The sequence below is a fragment of the Hemiscyllium ocellatum genome, chromosome 49, assembly GCF_020745735.1.
Source record: "Hemiscyllium ocellatum isolate sHemOce1 chromosome 49, sHemOce1.pat.X.cur, whole genome shotgun sequence".
NCBI classification, from domain to species: domain Eukaryota; kingdom Metazoa; phylum Chordata; class Chondrichthyes; order Orectolobiformes; family Hemiscylliidae; genus Hemiscyllium; species Hemiscyllium ocellatum.
The window spans coordinates 5,503,799-5,528,827 of NC_083449.1; the positions used below are offsets into that span (position 1 = coordinate 5,503,799).

General features: G+C 45.1%; 3 protein-coding genes across 3 annotated transcripts; 2 read left to right on the forward strand and 1 right to left on the reverse strand.

Moving 5' to 3' along the window:
* Nucleotides 1-792: 792 nt before the first annotated feature.
* LOC132837184 (histone H2B type 1-O-like) lies at nucleotides 793-1,173 on the forward strand. Its single transcript, XM_060856902.1, has one exon. It carries the CDS (start codon nucleotides 793-795, stop codon nucleotides 1,171-1,173), a length of 381 nt encoding a protein of 126 aa, XP_060712885.1.
* A 1,083-nt stretch (nucleotides 1,174-2,256) lies between these two features.
* On the forward strand, nucleotides 2,257-3,024 carry LOC132837161 (histone H2A-like). Its single transcript, XM_060856869.1, has one exon. The coding sequence runs from the start codon at nucleotides 2,257-2,259 to the stop codon at nucleotides 2,644-2,646; it is 390 nt and encodes a 129-aa protein (XP_060712852.1). The 3' UTR covers nucleotides 2,647-3,024.
* Nucleotides 3,025-5,008: 1,984 nt separating this feature from the next.
* Nucleotides 5,009-5,759, reverse strand: LOC132837204 (histone H4). Its single transcript, XM_060856923.1, has one exon. The coding sequence runs from the start codon at nucleotides 5,746-5,748 to the stop codon at nucleotides 5,437-5,439; it is 312 nt and encodes a 103-aa protein (XP_060712906.1). The 5' UTR covers nucleotides 5,749-5,759; the 3' UTR covers nucleotides 5,009-5,436.
* Nucleotides 5,760-25,029: the final 19,270 nt, after the last annotated feature.

A 25,029-nucleotide genomic window follows, 5' to 3' on the forward strand; every position in this document is an offset into this window, starting at 1 on the left:
AGTTACGAATGAGTTCCATCCGCTCCAAACCTAGAAAACACTCACATTCTTGAAATCCCTACAGTGTAGAATTAGACATTTCGGCCCAACAAGTCCACACCGCCCCTCCGAAGAGTAATCCACCCAGACCCATTCCCCATTATTCAGCATTTACCCCTGATTGATGCACCTAACCTACACATGCCGGAACATTATGGGCAGTTAGCATGGCCAAATCACTTCCCTGCACGTCTTTGAATTGTGAGAGGAAAACGGAGCACCCGGAGGAAATCCACTCGGACACGGGGATATTGTGCAAAATCCACACACACACGGTCGCCCGAAACTGGAATCGAAGCAAGATTCCCTGCGCGGTGAGGCAGCAGTGCTAACCACTGAGCAAAGCGATAAGCTCAGTGTTAATTCCAGCGCAGAGAGAGGATCAAAAACAGACATGCGGAGCTAGAAACAACCCTTCCACTCCCACATCATCACAACAACGAGCAAAAGGAAACCGAGCCGATACCACAGTCACTTTGTTTATCACAGACACAAAACCAATCTCCCTCAGTCATACTGTCAGTAACAGAATCACCATCCATTTCACATTTCGTTGTAGATTCTGACAGATCCGCATTGGATCTCACACTGACGAATCAGAGAGACTCCATGTTTGGGAATGACTGTGTAAACTACCCAATGAGGAACCAGGCTTTCTTCTATCCTTCATTAGCATTGATGACGTCGTCAGGCTATAAAAAGGGAGCCCCGAGGCCCCTTTCCCTTATTCTGTGTCTGAAAGTGACTGGCAATATGGCAGATGAGAAGAAAGCGCAGCAAACTTCCAAGAAGGGCGCGAAGAAAATCGTCAAGAAGGCGTCCACGAAGGGAGGTAAGAAGAGGAAGCGGTCCAGGAAAGAAAGTTATGCTATTTACATCTACAAAGTGATGAAGCAGGTTCACCCCGACACCGGCATCTCCTCCAAGGCCATGAGCATCATGAACTCGTTCGTCAACGATATTTTCGAGCGCATCGCGGGGGAGGCTTCCCGCCTGGCCCATTACAACAAGCGCAGCACCATCAGCTCCCGGGAGATCCAGACCGCAGTGCGGCTGCTGCTGCCCGGGGAGCTGGCCAAGCACGCCGTGTCGGAGGGCACAAAGGCGGTGACCAAGTACACCAGCTCCAAGTGAAGGACCGCACTGCACTGAAACAACCACCCGTCCACAACCCAAAGGCTCTTGTAAGAGCCACCTACAATTTCCCTGAGGCAGCTGAACCGTTTCTTTAAGAGTTGTTTGTTTTAGTTTCCATGTGATTCTTGATAAGGCATTTTAATTTCTTGTGCTATATATTTTTGTGTTAATAAGTGCTTTGCAAATTATTCGGAAGTGGGTTAGAAAGAGCAGATCAAGCGCCAGTGAGTCATTTTTCATCTTGCTTGTTCACGCCTGGCAGAAAAATTCCCACGTCTTTCCGTTTCACAATTGATGCATTTTTCCTTCTGATTTACCTTACATTTCCAATGCGCGGGTTTGATCCAATTTTTCGGAATACGGAATAAAGCTTCTTACTGTCGGTGAGAGACTTTCAAAGCGAACCGAAAGAACACCAACACAGCTACAGGACTGGAACGTGGAGCTTTTGCTGAATCTGATCGACAGCGATAAGGGAGGACAGCTTTATAATATCGTCATTAAAAAAAGTGTCGATTCTGAGCCGGAAGAAGGTATGCTGCTTTATGGACATATCGGGTTGGGATTCAAATGTGAAAGACAAATTGCTTCTTAAGGTGTAGAAAAAAACCCACTCTCAAGATCAGAAAGGGATAGATACAAAGTTCGGAAGAAGATTTGTAGCCCGGGTGCTCGTTGTTGTGGTTCTGTTCGCCGAGCTGGGAATTAGGTCGGCAAATGAGGGAGAGTAAGACCGTGTGAATTACACATTTGTAAACTAGAAGTAAAGTAACATGTGTATTATTTTTTGAACTTCCTCAGTTTTTTGTACTTCATTTTTCAGATAAAACATACTCCTTTGTTTGGAATTTGGCGGGCTTTTCAAATTTGAAAGAAAGCGGTTGATGATTTGTCGCCTGTCGTTGCCGCCCTCCTCCCGGATTGGGGACTGAAGCTGTGATCTGATTGGGAATTGAAACAACATTAGGAGACGCTGACCAATCCGAAATGATTGCCGTATCATCCCTCCCGAAGGTATAAGAGACCGCAATGTGGGCGGAGTACAGCATTCTCTGTGAAAGAGCATCTGAGATTGTGATAATGTCTGGAAGAGGAAAGGGCGGTGGGAAAGGTCGCGCCAAGGCGAAGTCTCGGTCGTCCCGGGCTGGCCTGCAGTTCCCGGTGGGCCGTGTTCACAGGCTCCTGAGAAAGGGCAACTATGCTGAGCGTGTGGGTGCCGGAGCGCCGGTCTATCTGGCTGCGGTGCTGGAGTATCTGACGGCTGAAATCCTGGAGCTGGCCGGCAACGCGGCCCGGGACAACAAGAAGACCCGCATCATCCCCAGGCACCTGCAGCTGGCCGTGCGCAATGACGAGGAGCTCAACAAGCTGCTGGGAGGGGTGACCATCGCTCAGGGCGGGGTGCTGCCTAATATCCAGGCCGTGCTGCTGCCCAAGAAATCCGCCGCTGCTGGATCTGCTAAAAAGTGAAGATAGTGTTCTTGAATTTGACAACCCAAAGGCTCTTTTCAGAGCCACTCACAGCATCAGTGAAAGGAGTTACACTGGCATCTCTGTCAGATTTATTTTATTTTTGATGTGGAGAAGCTTGAACTTTGATCTCAGGTAGAATCACTATCGCCTTGTTATTGAATACTTGAGGTTTGAACTGGCTGATGTTGGACTGGGGTGTACAAAGTTAAAAATCACGCAACACCAACTGGCTTATTTGTATGCACTAGCTTTCGGAGCTTTCATCACGTAGAATATAAGGTCGTAAGACACAGACGTGTTCGCAAAAGCTTATAGGGCGATGGATTGTTTCTTAATTTCTAATCTTTTAGAATGACCTTGTTGGTTTCAGTTTTTACAAATGTAAATCGGAGAACACTTAAATGTTACATTCTCAACTTGAACAACGGATAATACCTTTAAAGGTATGAGCTGCCCTGTGTGCGCCATAGTGGTCAGACCGATTCTATAAAAAAAATGGATTTACAGAATCTTTCTGCATCAGGAAAAGCTGAATTGACCCAGTGCAATACGTATACAGTTGCTACAGAGCATTTCCCTCTGCGTTTTGTTCACTAGTGTGTTCATAGATGGCTTTCTTCTTTCTCTCCAGAGAGAGACCATATTAAATATCCGTGAGTGTTTTTCAGCCGTAAAGGAGGGAAGGGGGGCAAAGTGAGATTGTAGGAACTGAATCAATAGACAAATCAACGCATTTTAATCTGTTAAACTTCGTGCTCTTTTCTACCTGTTAGTGGGGTTTTCAAATCTGAAAAGGAGCTGTTAATCTTTTGGCGCTAATTCTATGTCATCCTCCATTATAACAAAATGTGCGATCAACGGAGATCTCCACCACAATATCATGTTAAAATTATATTCCACAATCTGTCATAATAAATTCTGCGAACACAGGAGATCTCATTAGATATGACTTCACTGCCTATGTCAAGACCGCTCATAACTCATCGCCCATTTACTTCCCTGTTCAATAATTGCTATAGTAATACAACCCATCGTTTCCTGCTCTGTCTGGATGATTTAATGGCCGTGTTTCTTTCTCTCTCTCTCTCTCTGTCGAGGCGAATATGGTGGGCCGGCCAGGCTCCGTTTAGGCGCGCTCCCCGCGGGCCAGCTGGATGTCTTTGGGCATAATGGTGACACGCTTGGCGTGGATGGCGCACAAGTTGGTGTCCTCAAACAGTCCCACCAAGTAAGCCTCGCTAGCCTCCTACAGGGCCATCACGGCCGAGCTCCGGGAGCCCAGGTCCTGAGCGATCTCTCGCACCAGGCGCTGGAAGGGCAGTTTGTGGATCAGCAGCTCGGTGGATTTCTGGTAGCGGCGGATCTCCCGCAAAGCCACCGTGCCGGGCCTGTAGCGATGGGGTTTCTTCACTCCGCCCGTGGCCGGAGCGCTCTTGTGGGCCGCTTTGGTCGCCAGCAGCTTGCGGGGAGCTTTCCCTCCGGTGGATTTGCGCGCTGTCTGCTTGGTTCGGGCCATTCTCCTCAACTCTCTGTAACACACACAGGCTGCTGCTGTCAATGCTGAAGCTGCTGCGGTGCTGCCTATTTAAGGGAACGGAGAGCCCGCCCTATAGCTGGGATTGGATACAGCCCTGTCCCTCAGCCCAACGAGAAACAGCTCCGGATGGGAAAGAAAAGGCAGGAAAAGAATTGTTGGAGGTTGTTTGGGTAACGTGAAATGACAGTTGGCCAATTTCAAAATGCCCGCCGAATTCACCCTCTTAAACCATGATATTAAATAACATACTAAGATATATTACGCCACTTGTCCGCAACTCAGATACTTGAAAGTAATCGATTAAAGTCTAGTTAGCTGTCAGCGGAGACAGGAGGCGGGATTACTGCCTGATCTGTCTGTAACAGGCAGGGTTCAAAACAGCCCAGACAAACTGAACAGCCGAACGTCTACCCGCCGTGAATCAATCTAAACAACCCCGCCGATTTAAACATCTTGAAAATGTACCACGATAAAATTACAGAAGCTCACCGAATATATATATATATATTTAATTTCAACCAGATTATAATCAGCCGAAACACAACTTAATGGCCGCCTGAAGTTACATTCTCAAGTGAACAAGAGCAACTGGTGTCAAGTTGGCCCAGATAATGCCTTTATAAGGTGTAAGCTGCCCTGTGTGAGACTGTCTGTGTCACAATGGTCAGACTGATCCTAATCTTTTTTTAAAAAAAATGGATTTACAGAATCTTACGTGGATTCATAAAGCTTTTGAGCGAAATACACAGACACTCCTACACATGCAGGCACTCACGGAGAACCTTCTCATACGCTCACACATACTGTCCGTCAGTCAGTCATGCACCCTCTGACAGACGTACGCGTATACTCCTTTACAGTCGCACATACACTCATGACGCCACCCATTCCACGATAAAACTACAGAAACTGACCGAATCGATTTTTATTTCAATCACATAACAATCAGCCGAAACACAACTTAATGGCCGCCTGAACGGTCTGTACAGGCACATGGAAAGAGCAGGCTATGAAAAAATCCTGTGTCCCAGCATCAAAACTCATGAAAGTATCGTTTCTGGAAGGGTCAATGAAATACAAATACCGCATCAGTGTCTGGGCAAAATGATAAATGACACGCTAAAGAACCGTTACACTATTCCCTCCGTATGTGCTGCCTTCCCTGTCCTCAGGTCTCCGCTCTCTATCGGGAGGGTTTGGGTGGCTCTGAAAAGAGCCTTTGGGTTCGCTGGAAAAGGGTCGCTTTATGCTCAGCCGCCGAATCCATAGAGAGTGCGGCCCTGGCGTTTCAGAGCGTACACCACATCCATGGCGGTGACCGTCTTGCGCTTGGCGTGCTCAGTGTAGGTGACCGCATCCCGGATCACATTCTCCAGGAAAACCTTCAGCACCCCGCGGGTCTCCTCGTAGATCAAGCCCGAGATGCGCTTGACCCCGCCACGGCGAGCCAGGCGCCGGATGGCTGGTTTCGTGATGCCCTGGATGTTATCACGGAGCACTTTGCGGTGCCGCTTCGCTCCGCCTTTTCCCAGGCCTTTGCCTCCTTTACCTCTTCCAGACATCACGCTTCTTCACTCCAATCGCTGCCGAATGAGAGCCGAGCTGCCGCCCCTTCCTTTTTTATACAGCCCGGCCCGACCTGGCTGAGAAAGAGCTGACAGAGAGTGAGAGGCGGGTCCGGAGAGGAAACTGAGTGACAGACAGGGAAGGGAAATGGCTTTGATCATCCAGCTCCGCCTCCAAGCTCACTCCAGGCCCAACTGTATCTGGGACCCAAAGCTGACTGTTCCTGAGTAGAGGAGCGCATGCGTGAGGCCCTCCCCCAGCGTGCCATTGAGGAGCATTAACTCAGTGAGTGCAAGAGGTTTGTTTGAAACAGACCGCAATGGAGAGATCAGCGCCCAGGGAAGCGAGGGAACAGCAGGCTCCTTCCAGCAGCACATCGGGATGGGAGCCTGGAACACAGAGGGGGCTCCCAGACCGGGGTTGATTCGGGGTGAGTTCAGGGAGAACCGGGGGCTGTTTGTAAGAGGCCGAGCGGAGCAGGAACTTGGAGTGAGCGGGCTAAGGGGAAAAGAGAGGCCTTTCTCTGGCTGTGTGTGGGCCTGCTGAGGGAGACAGAGCGGGAAGAAACTGCTGTGGGACATTCTGGTGGTTTACAATCCTCTGAACCCTGTTGAAATTTCGTTCTTGTTTGTTGAAAGTGTGCAATCAATAGTGGAATCGCAGACCGATTGAAAGAATGGGATACTCCTCTAAAAGGACAAACATATGGGTCTTGGTTAAAAACATTATATATCGCGCCGTTTTTCTTCTCTCCAGCAGGTAGTATATTGGGAGCTGGATATTGAACTGTATTAACATCCTGGTGGTGAGTAGTCCCATTCATGGAGCTGTCCAGTAGTTGCTCAGTTTCTAGGTCTCACTCAATTGGTATCGAATCATATGAAAAACAAACACAATCTCGAGACAAGGTGCAGCGCGGCGCAACTCCTGTCCTGTTGGTGAGCACAAGGAATCATTGAGTCATAGAGATGTACAGCATGAACACAGACCTTGCTGTCCATCGCGTCCATGCTGATCAGGTATCCTAACCAAATCTAGTCCCATATGCCAGCATGTCCATCTAAACCCTTCCTATTCATATACGTATCCAGATGCCTTTTAAACGTTGTAATTGTACCAGCCTCCACCACTTCTCCATGCCCATTGTGATTTTATGAACCTCCTATAAAAGGTCCCTCTCCAGGGAAAACAGATCCAACCTATTCAGCCTCTCCCTATAGTTCAAATCCTCCAACCTGGTTGAAGCACATTTACATGGAGTTTAGCTGTGACTGAGAAGGACAGAATTAATCCTTTACTGAATAGTTTTCAGACACAGAGAGGACAATTAAATGTGAATTCCAAACAATCTCTGCAAAAGTCTGAATTTTTCTCACTCCTAAATGATCTCCTTGTGGTAGCTCATATGCTATTTGACACCTCCCTCTATAACCCACTGGCAATACAACTTGATAAAGTTCTGCATATTTCTCATCACCTTGAATATGTAAGGATCTCCATTTCCTCTTTAAGACATCATTTCTGAAGATGCAGGGATAGATTCACATTCTTCTTGTGTGTATGCCTTTTGATACAATTGCTTTAAATTTGCTTAAGATTTAAGCTAAACATGTTTGCTTTATCATCTGTCTGTTCCCAGTTTGTCTCAACCATGTGAGCTGAAAAATGTATTGCTGGAAAACCATGTAATCCAACAGGGTCTCTGCTAATTTCACTTCAATTTTCTTATCTGTACTCTTTGATCTCTTCTGTTTCAACTGGTGACTGCGACTTTGTCACCACACAGTCAGAAATAATCCCAGGATATATGTCCAGCAATAATTCAGTTCCCTGAGTTTCCATTGGCTTTTCAACAACAGTAGCCAGCACTCCTACCAGTGAATCAACAATATCAAGGATAAATTGTATTCCCGGAGTTGAGAGTTTTTCGATTACTCTGACCACAACTTCTCCACTCTTCACTGAACACTCTAACCTCACTTCTCACAATTCAGTGTTTCTTGTCTCAACATGAATTCCCGTTACTAGAACCTTTTTCTGGCAATAGTCCTTCAGAGGTGCATATCTCCTCATCTTTCAGCATCATAGATTTAGAGGATCTTTGTATCTCTTAATATTGTAACCACTTTACCTGCTCCTCCTGGCCTATATGAATAAACTTTACCTTTAGAGGTGGATGGTTTAAGAAGATCTGGCATCTCCAACCAGCTTGTACATTCCGGTGCAGCTTTCGAACCTCCATTGTGCTTTCTGTTACCACTCCAACAAAATTCACTAGCTTCTGTTTCCTAAATCTGGTTTCCCAGTGTTTTTCCTAATCCACCAACACTGATTTATGTAGCCTACTGTATTGCAGCGAAAACACCAGAGCTTTTTAATTTCTCTTTCCCCTTCAAGGGTTTCCTTTTTACCCTGTGGTAAGTCATGTTTATGATCTTCACCGAGATCAATTCCTTTCCATGTGAAGATTTTTCTTGTCCTCAATTTCTATCCCTCATGGATTGAAATAGGTTTTGGAGGCCAAACTTTGACTGATGGACCAACTCATAACCATCAGCCATTTCAGCTGCCAATCTTGCTGTTATAGCTCTCTGCTCTGGTTTTCACTAATTCAGGAAGTGCCAATTTCCAAAGTTCAAACTCTCTCTCTTTCTTCCTTTCCCTGCTCTCCTTTTCTCTCTCTCCTCACACTCTCTTCTGTATTTAATCATAATTTAAAAGAGTTCATTTCTGTGACTCTTTCCTTGTGTTTTGCCTCCAACTCAAGTTGCTGAATTTTCCATTGAATGTTAGCCATCTCTAAAAATTCTGATGGTGTTTCCAACAAATGTAAATGCTGAGCTACTGCTGTAATTATCTCTCCTTTCCTCATGGAAGGACACAGCCCTCAATCCCAGATTGTCTGCTATTTCCAGCAGCTTACCCTTAATCACCTTTTGTAAAAGCCCCAAAATCGCTTCTTCCACCCCCACAGAAAACTCTGGTTGACTGAACAAGTCATTGCTCTCCCAAACACTGTTTAAACCAACTGAATTCAAAACTCGGAACAAAAGACACTGTAACACCTACCACTCGCTGCCTTCAAGTCCAGCAACCCTAATCCCAAATCAGAACTACAGAACAAATCCTGCAAAGAGCCTCCAAAGTGGTATAGACCAGGCCAGACCCCCTCAAAACATTTCAAGTAGCCTGGACCCTAATTTTGCTAGTTGTTTTAAGCACGGATATTCCAGAAGTGATGTAGCTGGTCAAACCATATTGTTTTAAACAAAAAAGAATTGATTTACAAGATTATCAAATGAAACACAAACAAATGCTCCTATGTCTTATAAGAGAACAGAATGCTAAATAAGTTAACCTATCCAAAAACCCAACGGATTATACGAACTTAATGATATTGTTCCCAATACTTACAACAATTCCCAAAAACACCCTTTGGCACAAAAATGTAAAACCAACACAGGGTCTTACTGGAGAGATGTCAGAGAGAGAGAGAGTACCAGCATGGACCGGCTTCTTTGGGTTCAGCAGCTGTTCCAACTGCCTGACTGCTTTCAGTCAATAGCCAGACAGCCAAAAACCAAATCAAACCAGAGAAAAGCTGAGCTGGGAAAACTGGACCACTCCTCTTTCATTGTTCAAGTGTTCTTTTTAAAAATTTGGAAGCTTTTTGCCTAAAGTGTTACCTGTTAGCTATAATCAAAATGGCCCTAAAACCCATCAAGTCAGACTTTTTGGAGCCTGTGTCTTTTACAAGATTGTTAAAGGAGCAGCATCATTACAGCAAACTGGTCCAAAAAATAAAAGCTGTGGAATACAGGGTAATGTGCTGAATTGGATGCAAAGTTGGCTTAGTAACAGGAAACAAATGGTAATGGTTGATTGCTGCTCTTGTGAATGGAAAGTTGTTTCAAGTGGTGCTCTGCATGGCTCAGTGTTGGGACCTCTGCTGTTTGTTTTATACATTAAGGATTTGAACTTGAATGTAGTGGATGAATTTGTGAAATTGGCAGGTGAAACAAAAATTGGCTATGTAGTGGATAGTGTAGAGGATAGCTGTAAGCTCCAAATCTATCATAGATGGTTTGGTGGATTGGGCAGAAAAGTGGCAGATGGAGTTCAGCTCTGATAAGTGTGAGGGAATGCATTTTGGGAAGTCAAACAGTCAATGGGAATATAGTGAGAGACCTTGGTGTGCAAGTAGACAGGTCCCTAAAGATAGATGGGGTTGTAAAGAAGGAAAGTGGAATGCTCTTCTTCATGGGAAGAGGGATGGAATACAAAAGTAGGGATATAATAATGAAGCTGTATAAGGCACTGGTGGCTACAGCTGGAGTATTGTGTGCAGTCGGGTCCCCACATCACAGGAAAGACATCATTGCTCTGGAGAGAGTGCAGAGGAGATTTACTGGAATGTTGCCAGGGCTGGTGAATTGTGGCTATCGGGACAGATTGAAGAGGTTGGGGTTATATTCCTTGGAACAGAGGTGCCATGATAAAGGAATACTAAATAGTAAGCTACTAATGAAGGAGCAGAATGCCGAAAGCTAGTACTTCCAAATATACCTGTTGAACTATAACCTGGTGTTGTGCGATTTTTCACTAAATAGTGAGAGGTGAGAGGAACCTGTTTCCTTGGCGGAGAGTTCAAACACCAGAGATCATTGATTCAAACTAAGTGGCTGTAGACTTAGATGATATGTAAGGAAAAACGTGTTTTATGCAGAGTGGTGGGTATCTGGAATTCGCTGCCTGATTTGGTGGTCATGATTCTTAAAAAGGAGAGACTTAATAAACAATTTAGGTCTTTTTCAATATATAATTTCAGTTACATCACACTGGAAACTTTTGCTATAAATTCTGTGTCTTACACTTCACAATCTCCTGATGAAGGGGCAGTGCTCCGAACGCTAGTGCTGTATTATTTTTATGATTCGATAGTTATCAATTGGATCCTGCCAGTCTCTGCTGTGGGAATATGTAAACATATTGATCATATAATGAATGTTACAGTTTGATAACTACACTCTCACATTCACTAAGCCGGAACTGGCAGATATAGATCAATAACTAAACTCACATATCCACATACCCACTTGCATCAGGTAGTCCCATTCACAGAGCTGTATGGATGTTAGATTAGATTAGACTTACAGTGTGGAAACAGGCCCTTCGGCCCAACAAGTACACACCGACCCGCCGAAGCGAAACCCACCCATACCCCTACATTTACCCCTTACCTAACACTACGGGCAATTTAGCATGGCCAATTCACCTGACCCGCACATCTTTGGACTGTGGGAGGAAACCGGAGCACCCGGAGGAAACCCACGCAGACACGGGGAGAACGTGCAAACTCCACGTTGTTTCATTTCTGGATCTCACTCAATTGGTCTTAGAATTTTAAGAAAAAAATGGACAAGGAGCAGCTCAGGGCAGGAGTGGAATCAGACACATGTTCTGATAAATTTGCTGCCTTTAAATAAAAAATGATAATGATCATTACCTGAATGCTACATTGATGTTGCCAATCACAGCTGATGTTGATTTACAGCAGATATCTCCTCTGTATTCCTCCAGGGAAGTACTCAAAGGACCAAGACAATGTAATATTCCCTCGGTACAGAGCCAAATGTGACCAGCTGCTTCGAACAAACAGCAGGTATGTTACTGCTGTCAGAACGAAGAACATCCTTTCCACAGTCACAGAGTGGACTGAATCAGAGACACATTGAGCACCATTTCCAGATATGTTCAAAGTCAAATACCACCAATGAAATGGAAGTTTCTATCTATTTAATCTATATTCTAAATGCATTCTATCCAGTTTCAATCAACTTGAATGAATCCTCATCCGAAATATACACTGCATTAAATCAGAACATGGAACAATACAGCACACGAATGGGTCCTTCAGCCCATGATGTTGTGCGGAACATGCCGCCAAATGAAATTATTCCCTTCTGCCTACCGTCCATTTCTTACATATTCATTTACTTACCTAAAAGTCTTTTCAATACCCTTATCATATCTGCCTCCATCTCCACCCCTGGCAGTGCATTCCACTACTACCACTCTATGTTTAAAAGAAACTGCCCTGTATGTCTCCTTTGAAGTTTCCCCCTCTCACCTTGTATGCATGCCTCTTAGCTTTAAACATTTCAACTCCTGGAAAAAGATTCTGAGCATCAACCTTAACCATGCATCTCAATTATAGAGACTTGTGGATATGAGTCCACTACACTGGACAAACAGGAAGAAAATTAGCCACCAGGATACATGTACATCAACTAGCCACAAAATGACATGACCCACTCTCACTAGTATCCTTACATACAGTTGAGGAAGGACACCACTTTGACTGTGACAACACATCCATCCTAGGACAGGCCAAACTCAGGTATGAATGAGAATTCCTAGAAGAATGCCATTCCAACTGGAACTCCATCAACAAACACATTGACTTGGATCCCATTTACCACCCCCTGAGAAAAAGAACAGGAACTGACATCACCACAGGAAACTACAGAAACGTGACTCAGGAATGGACAGGACTGGCTGTTTAATGTTCCACGATACAAATGCTACAAGAAGGACCAGAAAGGGAGGCGAGAGAGGAGGGGGAGTGGCATTTTTGATAAGGGATGGCATTACAGCTGTACTGAGGGAGGATATTTCCGGAAATAAATCCGGGAAGTTATTTGGGTGGAACTGATAAATAAAGGGTTGATCACCTTATTGGGATTGTATAAAAGAACCCCTAATACTCAGAGGGAAATTGAGAAACAAACTTGTAAGGAGACCTCAGCTATCTGTAAGAATAATAGGGTGGTTATGGTAGGGGTTTTTAACTTTCCAAACATAGACTGGGACTGCCATAGTGTTAAAGGTTTAGATGGAGAGGAATTTAAGTGTGCGCAAGAAACATTTCTGATTCAGTATGTGGATGTACCTACTAAAGCCGCTAAAAAGTGAAGACTGTTCTTGAATCTGACAACCCAAAGGCTCTTTTAAGACCCACTCACAGCATCTGTGAGAAGAGCTGAGCTCTGTCAGATTGCTTATTTTCTTTTTAATGTGGAGAGCCCTGGCCTTTGTACCTGACATTGAGGAATTCCCATTTCCTTTTTATTGGATACTGTTACTGTCTGTGGGAGCAGAGGAACAATATAACCTAAAATACAATTGTAAAAGTGTTTGAGGCAACCTCTTTTTTGAGGTTGTGTGGACCAACTGTAGGAATGTGATACTGTTGTAAAAGAATATACAACTGGGGTCTTGGTAAAAACATTAGAAATAGCGTCAGTTTCCTCTTTCCAACAAGTAGTTGGGGAGTTGGATATTGAACTGTGGAAGCATCCTGGTGGTTGAGTACTTCCGTTCATGGTGCTGGGCAGTTGTTGTTCAGTTTCTGGATCTCACTCAATTGGTATCAAGTTAAAAGTCGCACAACACCAGGTTATAGTCCAACAGATTTTTTGGAAGCTCCTGATGTGTGATTTTTAACATTGTGCACCCCAGTCCCACACTAGCATCTCCAAATCAATTGGTATCGAATCACATGAATAACAAACACAATCCCCAGACAAGGAGCAGCTTAGGGCAAGAATGGAATCAGATCTGTAGTTCTGGTTAAGTTGTTGGCTTTAAAGGAAAAGACAAAACACATCCTAACAAAGGTGCAATGAATGTGACAATGATCAGTTCAATATTGCTAGACTAGCCTCATGTTGATTTACAGGTGGTGTCCCTGTGTTTTCCTCCACAAAACTGCAGGACTATTACACTGTAATATTTCCTCAGTTCAAAGCACAGAGTGACCAGCTGTCTCTAACAAACAGCAGGTATGTAGCCCATTGACGTTTACACACCAGTGTTGAAGATAGATAGACTGAATCCTCATCCAAATTAGACATTCAGGAACAACATTAAAATCTGCAATTATTAAGAGCATTTTCAAAGTTACAATGAAGGTAGACAAATAGGCCACATTGTTGCATCGTTTCAACAACCATCCATGAAGGAGGGGTTAAGTACAGAGATGGAGGGAAACTGTGCTCACTGACAGGGCAAGAGTTACCGAAGAGTCGTCGACTCAGAGACATATAGCATGGAAACAGACCCTTCGGTCCAACTTGTCCATGCCGACCAGGTATTCTAACCCAATCTAGTCCCATTTGCCAGCACTTAGCCCATCTCTCTCTAAACCCATCCTATTCATCCTGTTAAAGTACAAATTTGAGATGGCCCAGGGAATCCCTTGTGGACTCAGACCTATAAGCCTTTCTTGGTTAGTCCTGGTAGTCTGGAATAAAAACCTCTTACAAACAGTTTAATTTAATTTTAGCCTTCCCCTTTATTTACCAATAGCATCACTGTTACAATGTAACATTGACACCTATAAGCCAGGCTAGCTGAGGTTCTAAAACCTTAGAAAAGTAGGATACCAACTCTTCCTTTAAGAGCCCTCGAAGGCTTCTGTCTCAAACAGGCTTCCTTTTTACAAAGTTTTACAAAAAACCCTGCATGTTCTTAATTAGACAGACAGTGGAAAGGCAACAATTCATAAGGAAGAGAAGTTAATGAACAGGTCTGTCTGCGATTAACTGATCACTTCTGCAGGCCCTTAGCCATCCATCAGGTGGGAAAAAGTTGGTGAGGTAAGTCCCTATCATTAAGAGGTACCAGTCTAAACTAAGTGGGAGGGGTCATAAGGTAACCTTGCACAGCTTGCATGTCAGATATCATTGTTTTATAAAATGGCATCTTAGCGAGAAGGGCAAGCTTTGACCATAAAATGGCTTCGTGACAGATTGTGTCAGAAACTCTTCAATGTTAGGTTTAGAAAATATTTAAGCTAGGAGCAGACTCCTGCTTTTTATCTTAAATACAAAATCATTCTGTACCTGAGGCTGAAAGGTTACATTTTAAATGATTCATTAGCCTCGAATTAACATGCTTTCTTTGCAGGGTTGTGTTTCAAATTCAAAGACATAAAATCTGACAAATTAGAATTGACAGAGGGTCAGTCGTGGTGTGTAGGAATGCTAAGTAAGTTAAAGCTTCATCAATATTACATTTTAGAGTTTGTATTTGATAATCAGCGATGGCTTCTCAAAATCATCATGAAGTCCCAAAATGCAAATAAATTCTCACACACACACACACACACACACACACACACACACACACACACACACACACACACACAAACAATAAGAATCCATTATAATTGATAGGACCTGACTGTTTATTACAAGGCTTTTGACATGTTTCTGAGATAAATCAAAGTTTCCAAGATCACAATCAAACACTGTCATTAATTTTACAAGTTAACACCTGTGAATGTTATCACTCTGTGTCCTGCTTACACAGATTCTTTGATGTGAAGGCAAGTATTCTTAATTGCTTTAGAGCATCCTGTTATCACGGATGTTCTTTATCTTCTGCACATCCGAGGTCCCCCTTTTGTGGCCTGATACCCTTCTGCGTGCCCTGTTTATTTTCTTGTGTTCTATAATTCAAAATTACATTTAGTCTAAGTATTTAAGGTTAAAGCACAGCAGGTCAGGCAGCATCCAAGGAACAGGAAATTCAACGTTTCGGGCCAGAGCCCTTCATCAGGAATGAGGAGAGTGTGCCAGGCAGGCTAAGATAAAAGGTAGGGAGGAGGGACTTGGGGGAGGGGCGATGGAGATGTGATAGGTGGAAGGAGGTCAAGGTGAGGGTGATAGGCCAGAGTGGGGTGGGGGCGGAGAGGTCAGGAAGAAGATTGCAGGTTAGGAGGGCGGTACTGAGTTGAGGGAACCAACTGAGACAAGGTGGGGGGAGGGAAAATGAGGAAACTGGAGAAATCTGAGTTCATTCCTTGTGGTTGGAGGGTTCCCAGGCGGAAGATGAGGCGCTCTTCCTCCAACCGTCGGGTTGTTATGTTTTGCCGATGGAGGAGTCCAAGGACCTGCATGTCCTCGGTGGAGTGGGAGGGAGAGTTAAAGTGTTGAGCCACGGGGTGGTTGAGTTGGTTGGTCCGGGCGTCCCAGAGGTGTTCCCTGAAGCGTTCCGCAAGTAGGTGGCCCGTCTCCCCAATATAGAGGAGGCCATATCGGGTGCAGCGGATGCAATAGATGATGTGTGTGGAGGTGCAGGTGAATTTGTGGCGGATATGGAAGGATCCCTTGGGGCCTTGGAGAGAAGTAAGGGAGGAGGTGTGGGCGCAAGTTTTACATTTCCTGCGGTTGCAGGGGAAGGTGCCGGGAGTGGAGGTTGGGTTGGTGGGGGGTGTGGACCTGACGAGGGAGTCACGAAGGGAGTGGTCTTTGCGGAACGTTGATAGGGGAGGGGAGGGAAATATATCCCTGGTGGTGGGGTCCGTTTGGAGGTGGCGGAAATGACGGCGGATGATACGCTGTATACGGAGGTTGGTGGGGTGGTAGGTGAGAACCAGTGGGGTTCTGTCTTGATGGCGGTTGGAGGAGCGGGGCTCAAGGGCGTAGGAGCGGGAAGTGGAGGAGATGCGGTGGAGGGCATTGTCGATCACGTGTGGGGGGAATCTGCGGCCCTTGAAGAAGGAGGCCATCTGGGCTGTACGGTATTGGAACTGGTCCTCCTGGGAGCAGATGCGGTGGAGACGAAGGAGTTGGGAATATGGGATGGCGTTTTTACAGGGGGCAGGGTGGGAGGAGGTGTAGTCCAGATAGCTGTGGGAGTCAGTTGGTTTATAGGAGATGTCTGTGTTAAGTCGGTCGCCCAAGATAGAAATGGAAAGGTCTAGGAAGGGGAGGGAGGATTCTGAGACAGTCCAGGTGAATTTGAGGTCGGGATGGAAGGTATTGGTAAAGTTGATGAACTGTTCAGCCTCCTCGTGGGAGCACGAGGCAGCGCCGATACAGTCATCGATGTAGCGGAGGAAAAGGGGGGGTGGTGCCAGTGTAGTTGCGGAAGATGGACTGTTCCACATATCCTACGAAGAGACAGGCATAGCTGGGGCCCATGGCAACTCCTTTAGTTTGGAGGAAGTGGGAGGATTGCAAAGAGAAGTTATTCAGGGTGAGGATCAGTTCAGTCAGTCGAAGGAGGGTGTCAGTGGAAGGGTACTGGTTGGTTCGGCGGGAAAGGAAGCAGCGGAGGGCTCTCAGTCCTTCGTGATGGAGGATACAGGGACTGGATGTCCATGGTGAAGATAAGGCGTTGGGGACCGGGGAAGCGAAAATCATGGAGGAGGTGGAGGGCATGGGTTGTGTCCCGAACGTATGTGGGGAGTTCTTGGACTAAAGGGGACAGAACCGTGTCGAGGTACGCGGAGGCATCTGCTCCCAGGAGGACCAGTTCCAATACCGTACAGCCCAGATGGCCTCCTTCTTCAAGGACCGCAGATTCCCCCCACACGTGATCGACGATGCCCTCCACCGCATCTCCTCCACTTCCCGCTCCTCTGCCCTTGAGACCTGCTCCTCCAACCACTACCAAGACAGAACCCCACTGGTTCTCACCTACCACCCCACCAACCTCCGTATACAGCGTATCATCCGCCATCATTTCCGCCACCTCCAAACGGATCCCACCACCAGGGATGTGTTTCTCTCCCCTCCCCTATCAGTGTTCCGCAAAGACCACTCCCTTCGTGACCCCCTCGTCAGGTCCACACCCCTGCAAAGGGTTAGGAGCAAGTGCAGAGCCGACTAAGGAGGCAGATTTCATTCCCTTAAGGAAAATCACAGACAATAACAGGAGAACGCCATTCGGGCCCTTGAGCCTGCTCAGCCATTCAATAGCATTGTGGCTGATGCCCCATTCCTCACGCTCACTTTCCTGCACTTAACATGAAACTCTCAATTCCCCGACTGATCAAGAATCTATCAATCCCAGCCTTAAACCTGCGCCCTACCCCCAAACACAGCTCTCTCTGGCAAGGAGTTCCAAAGACACTCATCCCTCTGAGAGAAGATATTGCTCCTCACCTCAGACTTCAATTTTGAACCAGATGGTTGTTTGTTCCTGACAACAGTCATCATTAGAGTCTTAACTCCAGATCTGTTTCTGTTTAAAATTGAATTCTAAATACACCACCTGCCACAGCAAGGGCATGCCTTGGGGAGCTGAAAACATAGGATTTTGCTTCCCCATTATTTCAGAAACTGAAAGTGAATCTCATCTAAATTGAGATCGGAATTAATTGCCCACACCATTGAGCTAAGCATTGATATCACCAGAATCTGTACAGTGTGGAAAGAGACCATTCAGTCCATCCAGTCTGCCCCAAGCCAGTGAAGAGCATCCCAAACAAACCCTGACCCTACCCCCGTAACCTTGCATTAATCATGGCCATTCCCCTTAACCTTCACATCATAGAATCCTACAGTGTGGAAGCTAATCTTCCACACTGTCCCTCTGAATAGAATCCCGCCCAGTCACACTGCCCTACCCCAACCATATAACCTTGCATTTCCCATGACTAACCTTCCTAGCCTGCACAGCCCTTACACTATGGGCAACTTAGCATGGCCAATCCATCTAAACTGCACATCTTTGGACTTTGGGAGGAAACCGGAGCATCTGGAGAAAACCCATGCAGAGAAGGGGAGAAGGTGCAAACTCCCAATAAACAGTCACCCGAGGCTGGAATTGTTCCTGGGTCCCTGGTGCTGTGAGACAGCAATGCTAACCACTGAGCCACTGGCCCACCCAATGTTTTTGCCTCTGGCCATGCAGGGGTTGGTTAGCTCAGTTGATTCTATGGTTGGCTTACAATGTATCGTCACGCTGACAGCATGCAGTTCAACTGCTGCTCTGGTCGAGATTGCTGTGAATGATCATTCCCTGTGCCTTTGATGTGTTGCCCCTCAGATTAAACCACAAAACAGTTGTTGGTTTTTCTCGCTCTTTCTCCACCACACCTCTCTCTCCCTCTCTCTAATGTGAGAGAATGGTGACTTTACATTAACTGCCTGCTATAAACATAACTTTGCTGATTAAAAACTAACTGCCCTATTTTCACTGCAAAATAACTGAAATGTTTCATTCCTGCAGCACCATTAGAGTGACCGGTATAAATAAAAGACAAGACATTTTATTCTTTTTTTCTTCAAAAAACTCAATCAAGTTTGTGAGACATGATTTCCCACGCACAAAGCCATGTTGACTATCCTTAATCAGCCCTTGCCTTTCCGAATACATGTACATCCTGTCCCTCAGGATTTCCTCCAACAACTTGCCCTCCACTGACATCAGGCTCACTGGTCTATAGTTCTATGGCTTGTCCTCACCACCCTTCTTAAACAATAGCACCACATTTGCCAACCTCCAGTCTTCCGGCACCTCACCTGTGAGTATCGATGATACAAATATCTCAGCAATAGGCCCAGCAATCACTTCCCTAGCTTCGCACAGAGTTCTCGGATACAGTTGATCAGATCCTGGGGATTTATCCACTTTTATGTACTTCAAGACATCCAGCACTTCCTCTTCTGTAATATGGACATTTTGCAAGGTGTCACCAACTATTTTGCTACTTTCTATACCTTCCATATCCTTTTCCACAGTTAACTCATGGCAGATGACTAACTTGGCTGGATTTTTTTTCCCACCTGATGGGTAGCTCAAGGCCTGATCAGTCAAGTGCACACAGACCTGTCAATTAACTTTCCTTTCTTACGAATTATTGTCTTTCACTGTTATCTGTCTAATTAAGAACATGCAATGTTTTTGTAAACTTTTGTATAAAGGAAGCCACTTTGTATCAGTGAATCGGAGTAGCCTGCTGGGGCACTTGAAGAGCTGGTAGCCTACTCTCCTTGGTTATTAGAACCTAGTTAGTTTAGCTTTAAGTATCAGTGATGCTACTAGTGAATAAAGAGGATGACTAAAATTAAACTAAACTGTCTATAAGAGGCTTTTATTCCAGATTTCCAAAGAGTACGAGCTCCGGAATGAACAAAGAGAGAGGATTTAGAGGTCTGAGTCCACAAGGGATTCCCTGGGCCGTCTCAAATCTGTACTTTAACAGTCTCACAATCTTGATTGAGTTTTTTGAGGAAGTAACAAAGAGGATTGATGAGGGCAGAGCTGTAGAGGTGGTCTATATGGACTTCAGTAAGGCACTCGAGTAAGGCACTCGAGTAAGGCATGGGAGACTGATTAGCAAGGTTAGATCTCACTGAATACAGGGAGAACTAGCCATTTGGATAAAGAACTGGCTCAAAGGTAGAAGACAGAGGGTGGTGGTGGAAGGTTGCTTTTCCTGACTAGAGTGACACAAGGATCAGTGCTTGGTCCACTACTTTTCATCATTTAGATAAATGATTTGGATGTGAGAATAAGAGGTGTAGTTAGTAAGTTTGCAGATGACACCAAAATTGGAGGTGTAGTGGACAGTAAGGAAGGTTGCCTCAGATTAAAAAAGGATCTTGATCAGATGGGCCAATGGGCTGAGAAGTGGCAGATGGAGTTTAATTTAGATAAATGTAAGGTGCTGCACTTGTTCACTTAATGGTAAGGTCCAAGGGAGTGTTGCTGAATAAAGAGACCTTGGAGTACAGGTCCATTGCTCCTTGAAGGTGGAGTCACAGGTAGATTGGATAGTGAAGAAGGCATTTGATTAGATTAGATTAGATTACTTACAGTGTGGAAACAGGCCCTTCGGCCCAACAAGTCCACACCGACCTGCCGAAGCGCAACCCACACATACATTTACCCCTTCACCTAACACTACGGGCAATTTAGCATGGCCAATTCACCTGACCTGCACATCTTTGGACTGTGGGAGGAAACCTGAGCACCCGGAGGAAACCCATGCAGACACGGGGAGAATGTGCAAACTCCACACTGTCAGTCGCCTGAGGCAGGAATTGAACCCGGGTCTCTGGCACTGTGAGGCAGCAGTGCTAACTGCTGTGCCACCACGCCACCCTCGGTATGCTTTCTTTTATTGGTCAGAGTATTGAGTACTCTGGCAGCTCATTCCATACACGTACCACCCCCTCTGCATGAAAAAGTTGCCCCATAGGTCTCTTTTATATCATTCCGCTCTCACCCTAAACCCATGCCCTCTAGTTCTCGACTCCCTGAACCCAGGGAAAAGACTTTGTCTATTTATCCTATCCATGCCCCTCATAATTTTGTAAACCTCTATAAAGTCACCCCTCAGCCTCCGACGCTCCAGCCTGTTCAGCCTCTCCCTATAGCTCAAATCCTCCAACCCTGGCAACATCCTTGTAAACCTTTCTGAACCCTTTCAAGTTTCACAACATCTTTCTGATAGGAAGGAGACCAGAATTGCACGCAATATTCCAAGTGGTCTAACCAATGTCCTGTACAGCTGCAACATAACCTCCCAACTCCTGTACTCAATACTCTGACCAATAATGGAAAGCATACCAAATGCCTTCTTCACTATCCTATCTACCTGCAACTGCACTTTCAAGGAGCTATGAACCTGCACTCCAAGGTCTCTTTGTTCAGCGACACTCCCTAGGACCATACCATTAAATGTGTAAGTCCTGCTAAACTTTGCCTTCCCAAAATGCAGCACCTCACATTTATCTGAATTCAACTCCATCTGCCACTTCTCAGCCCATTGACCCATCTGGTCCAGATCCTGTTGTAGTCTGAGGTAACCCTCTTCGCTGTCCACTACACCTCCGCATTTCGTGTCATCTGCAAACTTACTAGCTTACTAACTTATGCTCACATCCAAATCACATGTGAATGACAAAAAGTAGACGACCCAGCACTGATCCTTGTGACACCCCACTGGTCACAGGCCTCCGGTCTGAAAAACAACCCTTCACCACCCCACTCTGTCTCCTGCGTTTGAGCCAGTTCTGTATCCAAATGGCTAGTTCTCCCTGTATTCCATGAGATCTAACCTTGCTAATCAGTCTCCCATGGGGAACCTTGTCAAACACCTTCTCGAAATCCATATAGATCACATCTACTGCTCTGCCCTCATCAATCTTCTTTGTTACTTCTTTAAAAAAATCAAGTTTGTGAGGCATGATTTCCCACGCACAAAGCCATGATGACTATCCCGAATCAGTCTTTGCCTTTCAAAATACATGTACAGCCTGTCCCTTAGGATTCCCTCCAACAACTTGCCCACCACGGAGGTCAGGCTCACTCGTCTTTAGTTACCTGGCTTGCCTTTACTGCCCTTCTTAAACAGTGGCACCACGTTTGCCAACCTCCAGTCTTCCGGCACCTCACCTGTGACTATCGATGATACAAATATCTCAGCAAGCAGCCCAGCAATCACTTCTCTAGCTTCCCACAGAGTTCTTGGATACACCTGATCAGGTCCTGGGGATTTATCCACCTTTAACCATTACAAGACATCCAGCATTTTCTCCTCTGTAATCTGGACATTTTGAAAGATGTCACCATCTATTTCTCCGCAGTCTATATCTCCCATATCCTTTTCCACAGGAAATACTGATGCAAAATATTCATTTAGTATCTCCCCCATTTTCTGTGGCTCCACACAAAGGCTGCCTTGCTGATCTTTGAGGGGCCCTATTCTCTCCCTAGTTACCCTTTTGTCCTTAATATATTGGTAAAAACCCTTTGGGTTCTCCTTAATTCTATTTGCCAAAGCTATCTCATGTCCCCTTTTTGCCCTCCTGATTTCCCTCCTAAGTATACTCCTACTTCCTTTAAAGTCTTCTAATAGATTCACTCGATCTATCCTGCCTATACCTGACATATGCTTCCTTCTTTTTCTTAACCAAACCTTCAATTCCTTTAGTCTTCCAGCATTCAGTATACTACCAGCCTTTCCTTTCACCCTGACATTAATATACTTTCTCTGGATACTTGTTATTTCATTTCTGAAGGGTTCCCATTTTCCAGCCGTTCCCTTACCTGCGAACATCTGCCTCCAATCAGTTTTCGAAAGTTCTTGCCTAATACCGTCAAAATTAGCCTTTCTCCATTTTAGAATTTCAACTTTTAGATCTAGCCTGTCCTTTTCCATCGCTATTTTAAAACTAATAGAATTATGGTTGCTGGCCCCAAAGTGCTCCCCCACTGACACCTCAGTCACCTGCCCTACTTTATTTCCCAATAGTAGGTCAAGGTTTGCAACTTCTCTCATAGGTACATCCATACACTGATTCAGAAAATTTTCTTGTACACACTTAACAAATTCCTCTCCATCTAAACCTTTAACACTATGGCATTCCCAATCTAAGTCTGGAAAGTTAAAATCTCCTACCATAACCACCCTATTATTCTTACAAATAACTGAGATCTCCTGACAAGTTTGTTTCTTAATTTCCCTCTGACTATTAGGGGGGTCTATAAAACAATCCCAATAAGGTGATCATCCATTTCTTATTTCTCAGTTCCACACAAATAACTTGCCTGGATGCATTTCTGGGATTATCCTCGCTCAGTACAGCTGTAATGCTATCCCTTATCAAAAACACCACTCCCCCTCCTCTCTCACCTACCTTTCTGTCCTTCCTGTGGAATTTGTTTCCTGGAACGTTAAGCTGCCAGTCCTGTCCATCCCTGAGCCATTTTTTGTAATTGATTTGATTTCCTGTCCCATGTTCCTAACCATGCCCTGAGTTCATCTGCCTTCCCTGTTAGGCTGCTTGCATTGAAATAAATGCAGGTTAATTGATCAGTCCTACCTTGTTCTCTGCTTTGTCCCTGCCTGCCCTGACTGTTTGACTCGTTTCTGTTCTCAACTGAACCAGTCTCGGATTGATCTCTTTCCTCACTATCTCCCTGGATCCCAACCCCCTACCTTACTGGTTTAAATCCTCCTGAGCATTTCTAGCGAATCTCCCTGCCAGTATATTAATCCCCTTCCAATTTAGATGCAATCTGTCTTTCTTATACTGGTCACGTCTACCCCAAAAGAGTTTCCAATGATCCACAAATGTGAATTCGTCTCCAACACACCAGCTCCTCAGCCGTGCATTCATCTATTCCTGCGCTCACGAGCTCATAGCGCCGGGAGTAATCCAGATATTATTACTCTCAAGGACATTTTAAAATTCCTGCCTAACTCTCTGTAATCTCCCTTCAGAATCTCAAACTTTTCTCTTCCTATGTCGTTGGTTCCAACATGTACGATGACCTCCTGCTGGCCCCTCTCCCCCTTGAGAACATTCTGCACCATCTCAGAGACATCCTTGATCCTGGCACCAGGAAAGCAACACATCATTCTGATTTTTTGCTGCTTCCCACAGAAACGTCTGTCTGTACCTCAGACCAGAAAGTCCCCTAATTGATCTCTTGGAATCCGACATACCCCTCATTGCATTAGAGCCAATCTCAATACCAGAAATTTGGCTGTTCCCCTGAGAATCCATCACCCCCTACATTTTCCAAAACAGCATTCTTGTTTGAAATGGAGACAGCCACAGAAGACTCCTGCACTAACTGCCTACTACTCTCACCTTTCCTGGAGTTAACCCATCTATGTGACTGTATCTGCAACATTTCCCTCTTACTATAACTGCCATCCATCACATCCCCTTGCTCTTGTAAATTCCTCATTGCCTCTAACTGTCTCTCCAACCAATCCATTCAATCTGATGGGATTTGCAACCAACAGCATTTATTGCAGATATAATCCTCAGTAGCTCGTAAACTCTCCCTAAACACCCACATCTGACAAGAAGAGCATATCACTCTACAAAAGACCATTTTTGCTTCAATCTATAGACCCAGAAAATAGCAGTGTCTTATTCCTCTACAAAACACTGTTCCAGGTTAAATTAAGTTTAAAATATAAGCCATAAGTATTAATCAAGAGACATATCTCAATAAAACATATAATCAAGAAAGAATGGACTCTATTCGCTACTAAAGACTTACTGTAAGGCCATGCTTAAAATATCCACTTAGCTGTTTCTTTGCTGTGTACTCTCCCAAACAGGTTCCTCCAAGATTAGTTCTGAATTTCTGTGTTTGTTAATTTTCCCAGATGCACTCCGATGTCCAGCAATACCTGAAGGGTGGTGGGGAATCTGGAACTCACTGCCTGTAAGGGTGGGAGAAGCAGAAACACTCATCACATTGAAGGAAGATTTAGATATGCACTTGGGACACCAAGGCTATGGGCCAAGTACTGGGGAAATGGGATTAGAGAGTAGTCGGTTGGTTGTTTCTGACCAGCACAGACTCAATGGCTTGATGGTCTTTTTTCAGCACTGTAGACCTCTCGGAAACTATGACTAATTCACTTTGAGATTTGCAGTCTCCATCCAAGATATAATCCGAAAGTAATGTACTTTTGTACATTTCATGTTCAGAGATGAGGAGTTTTT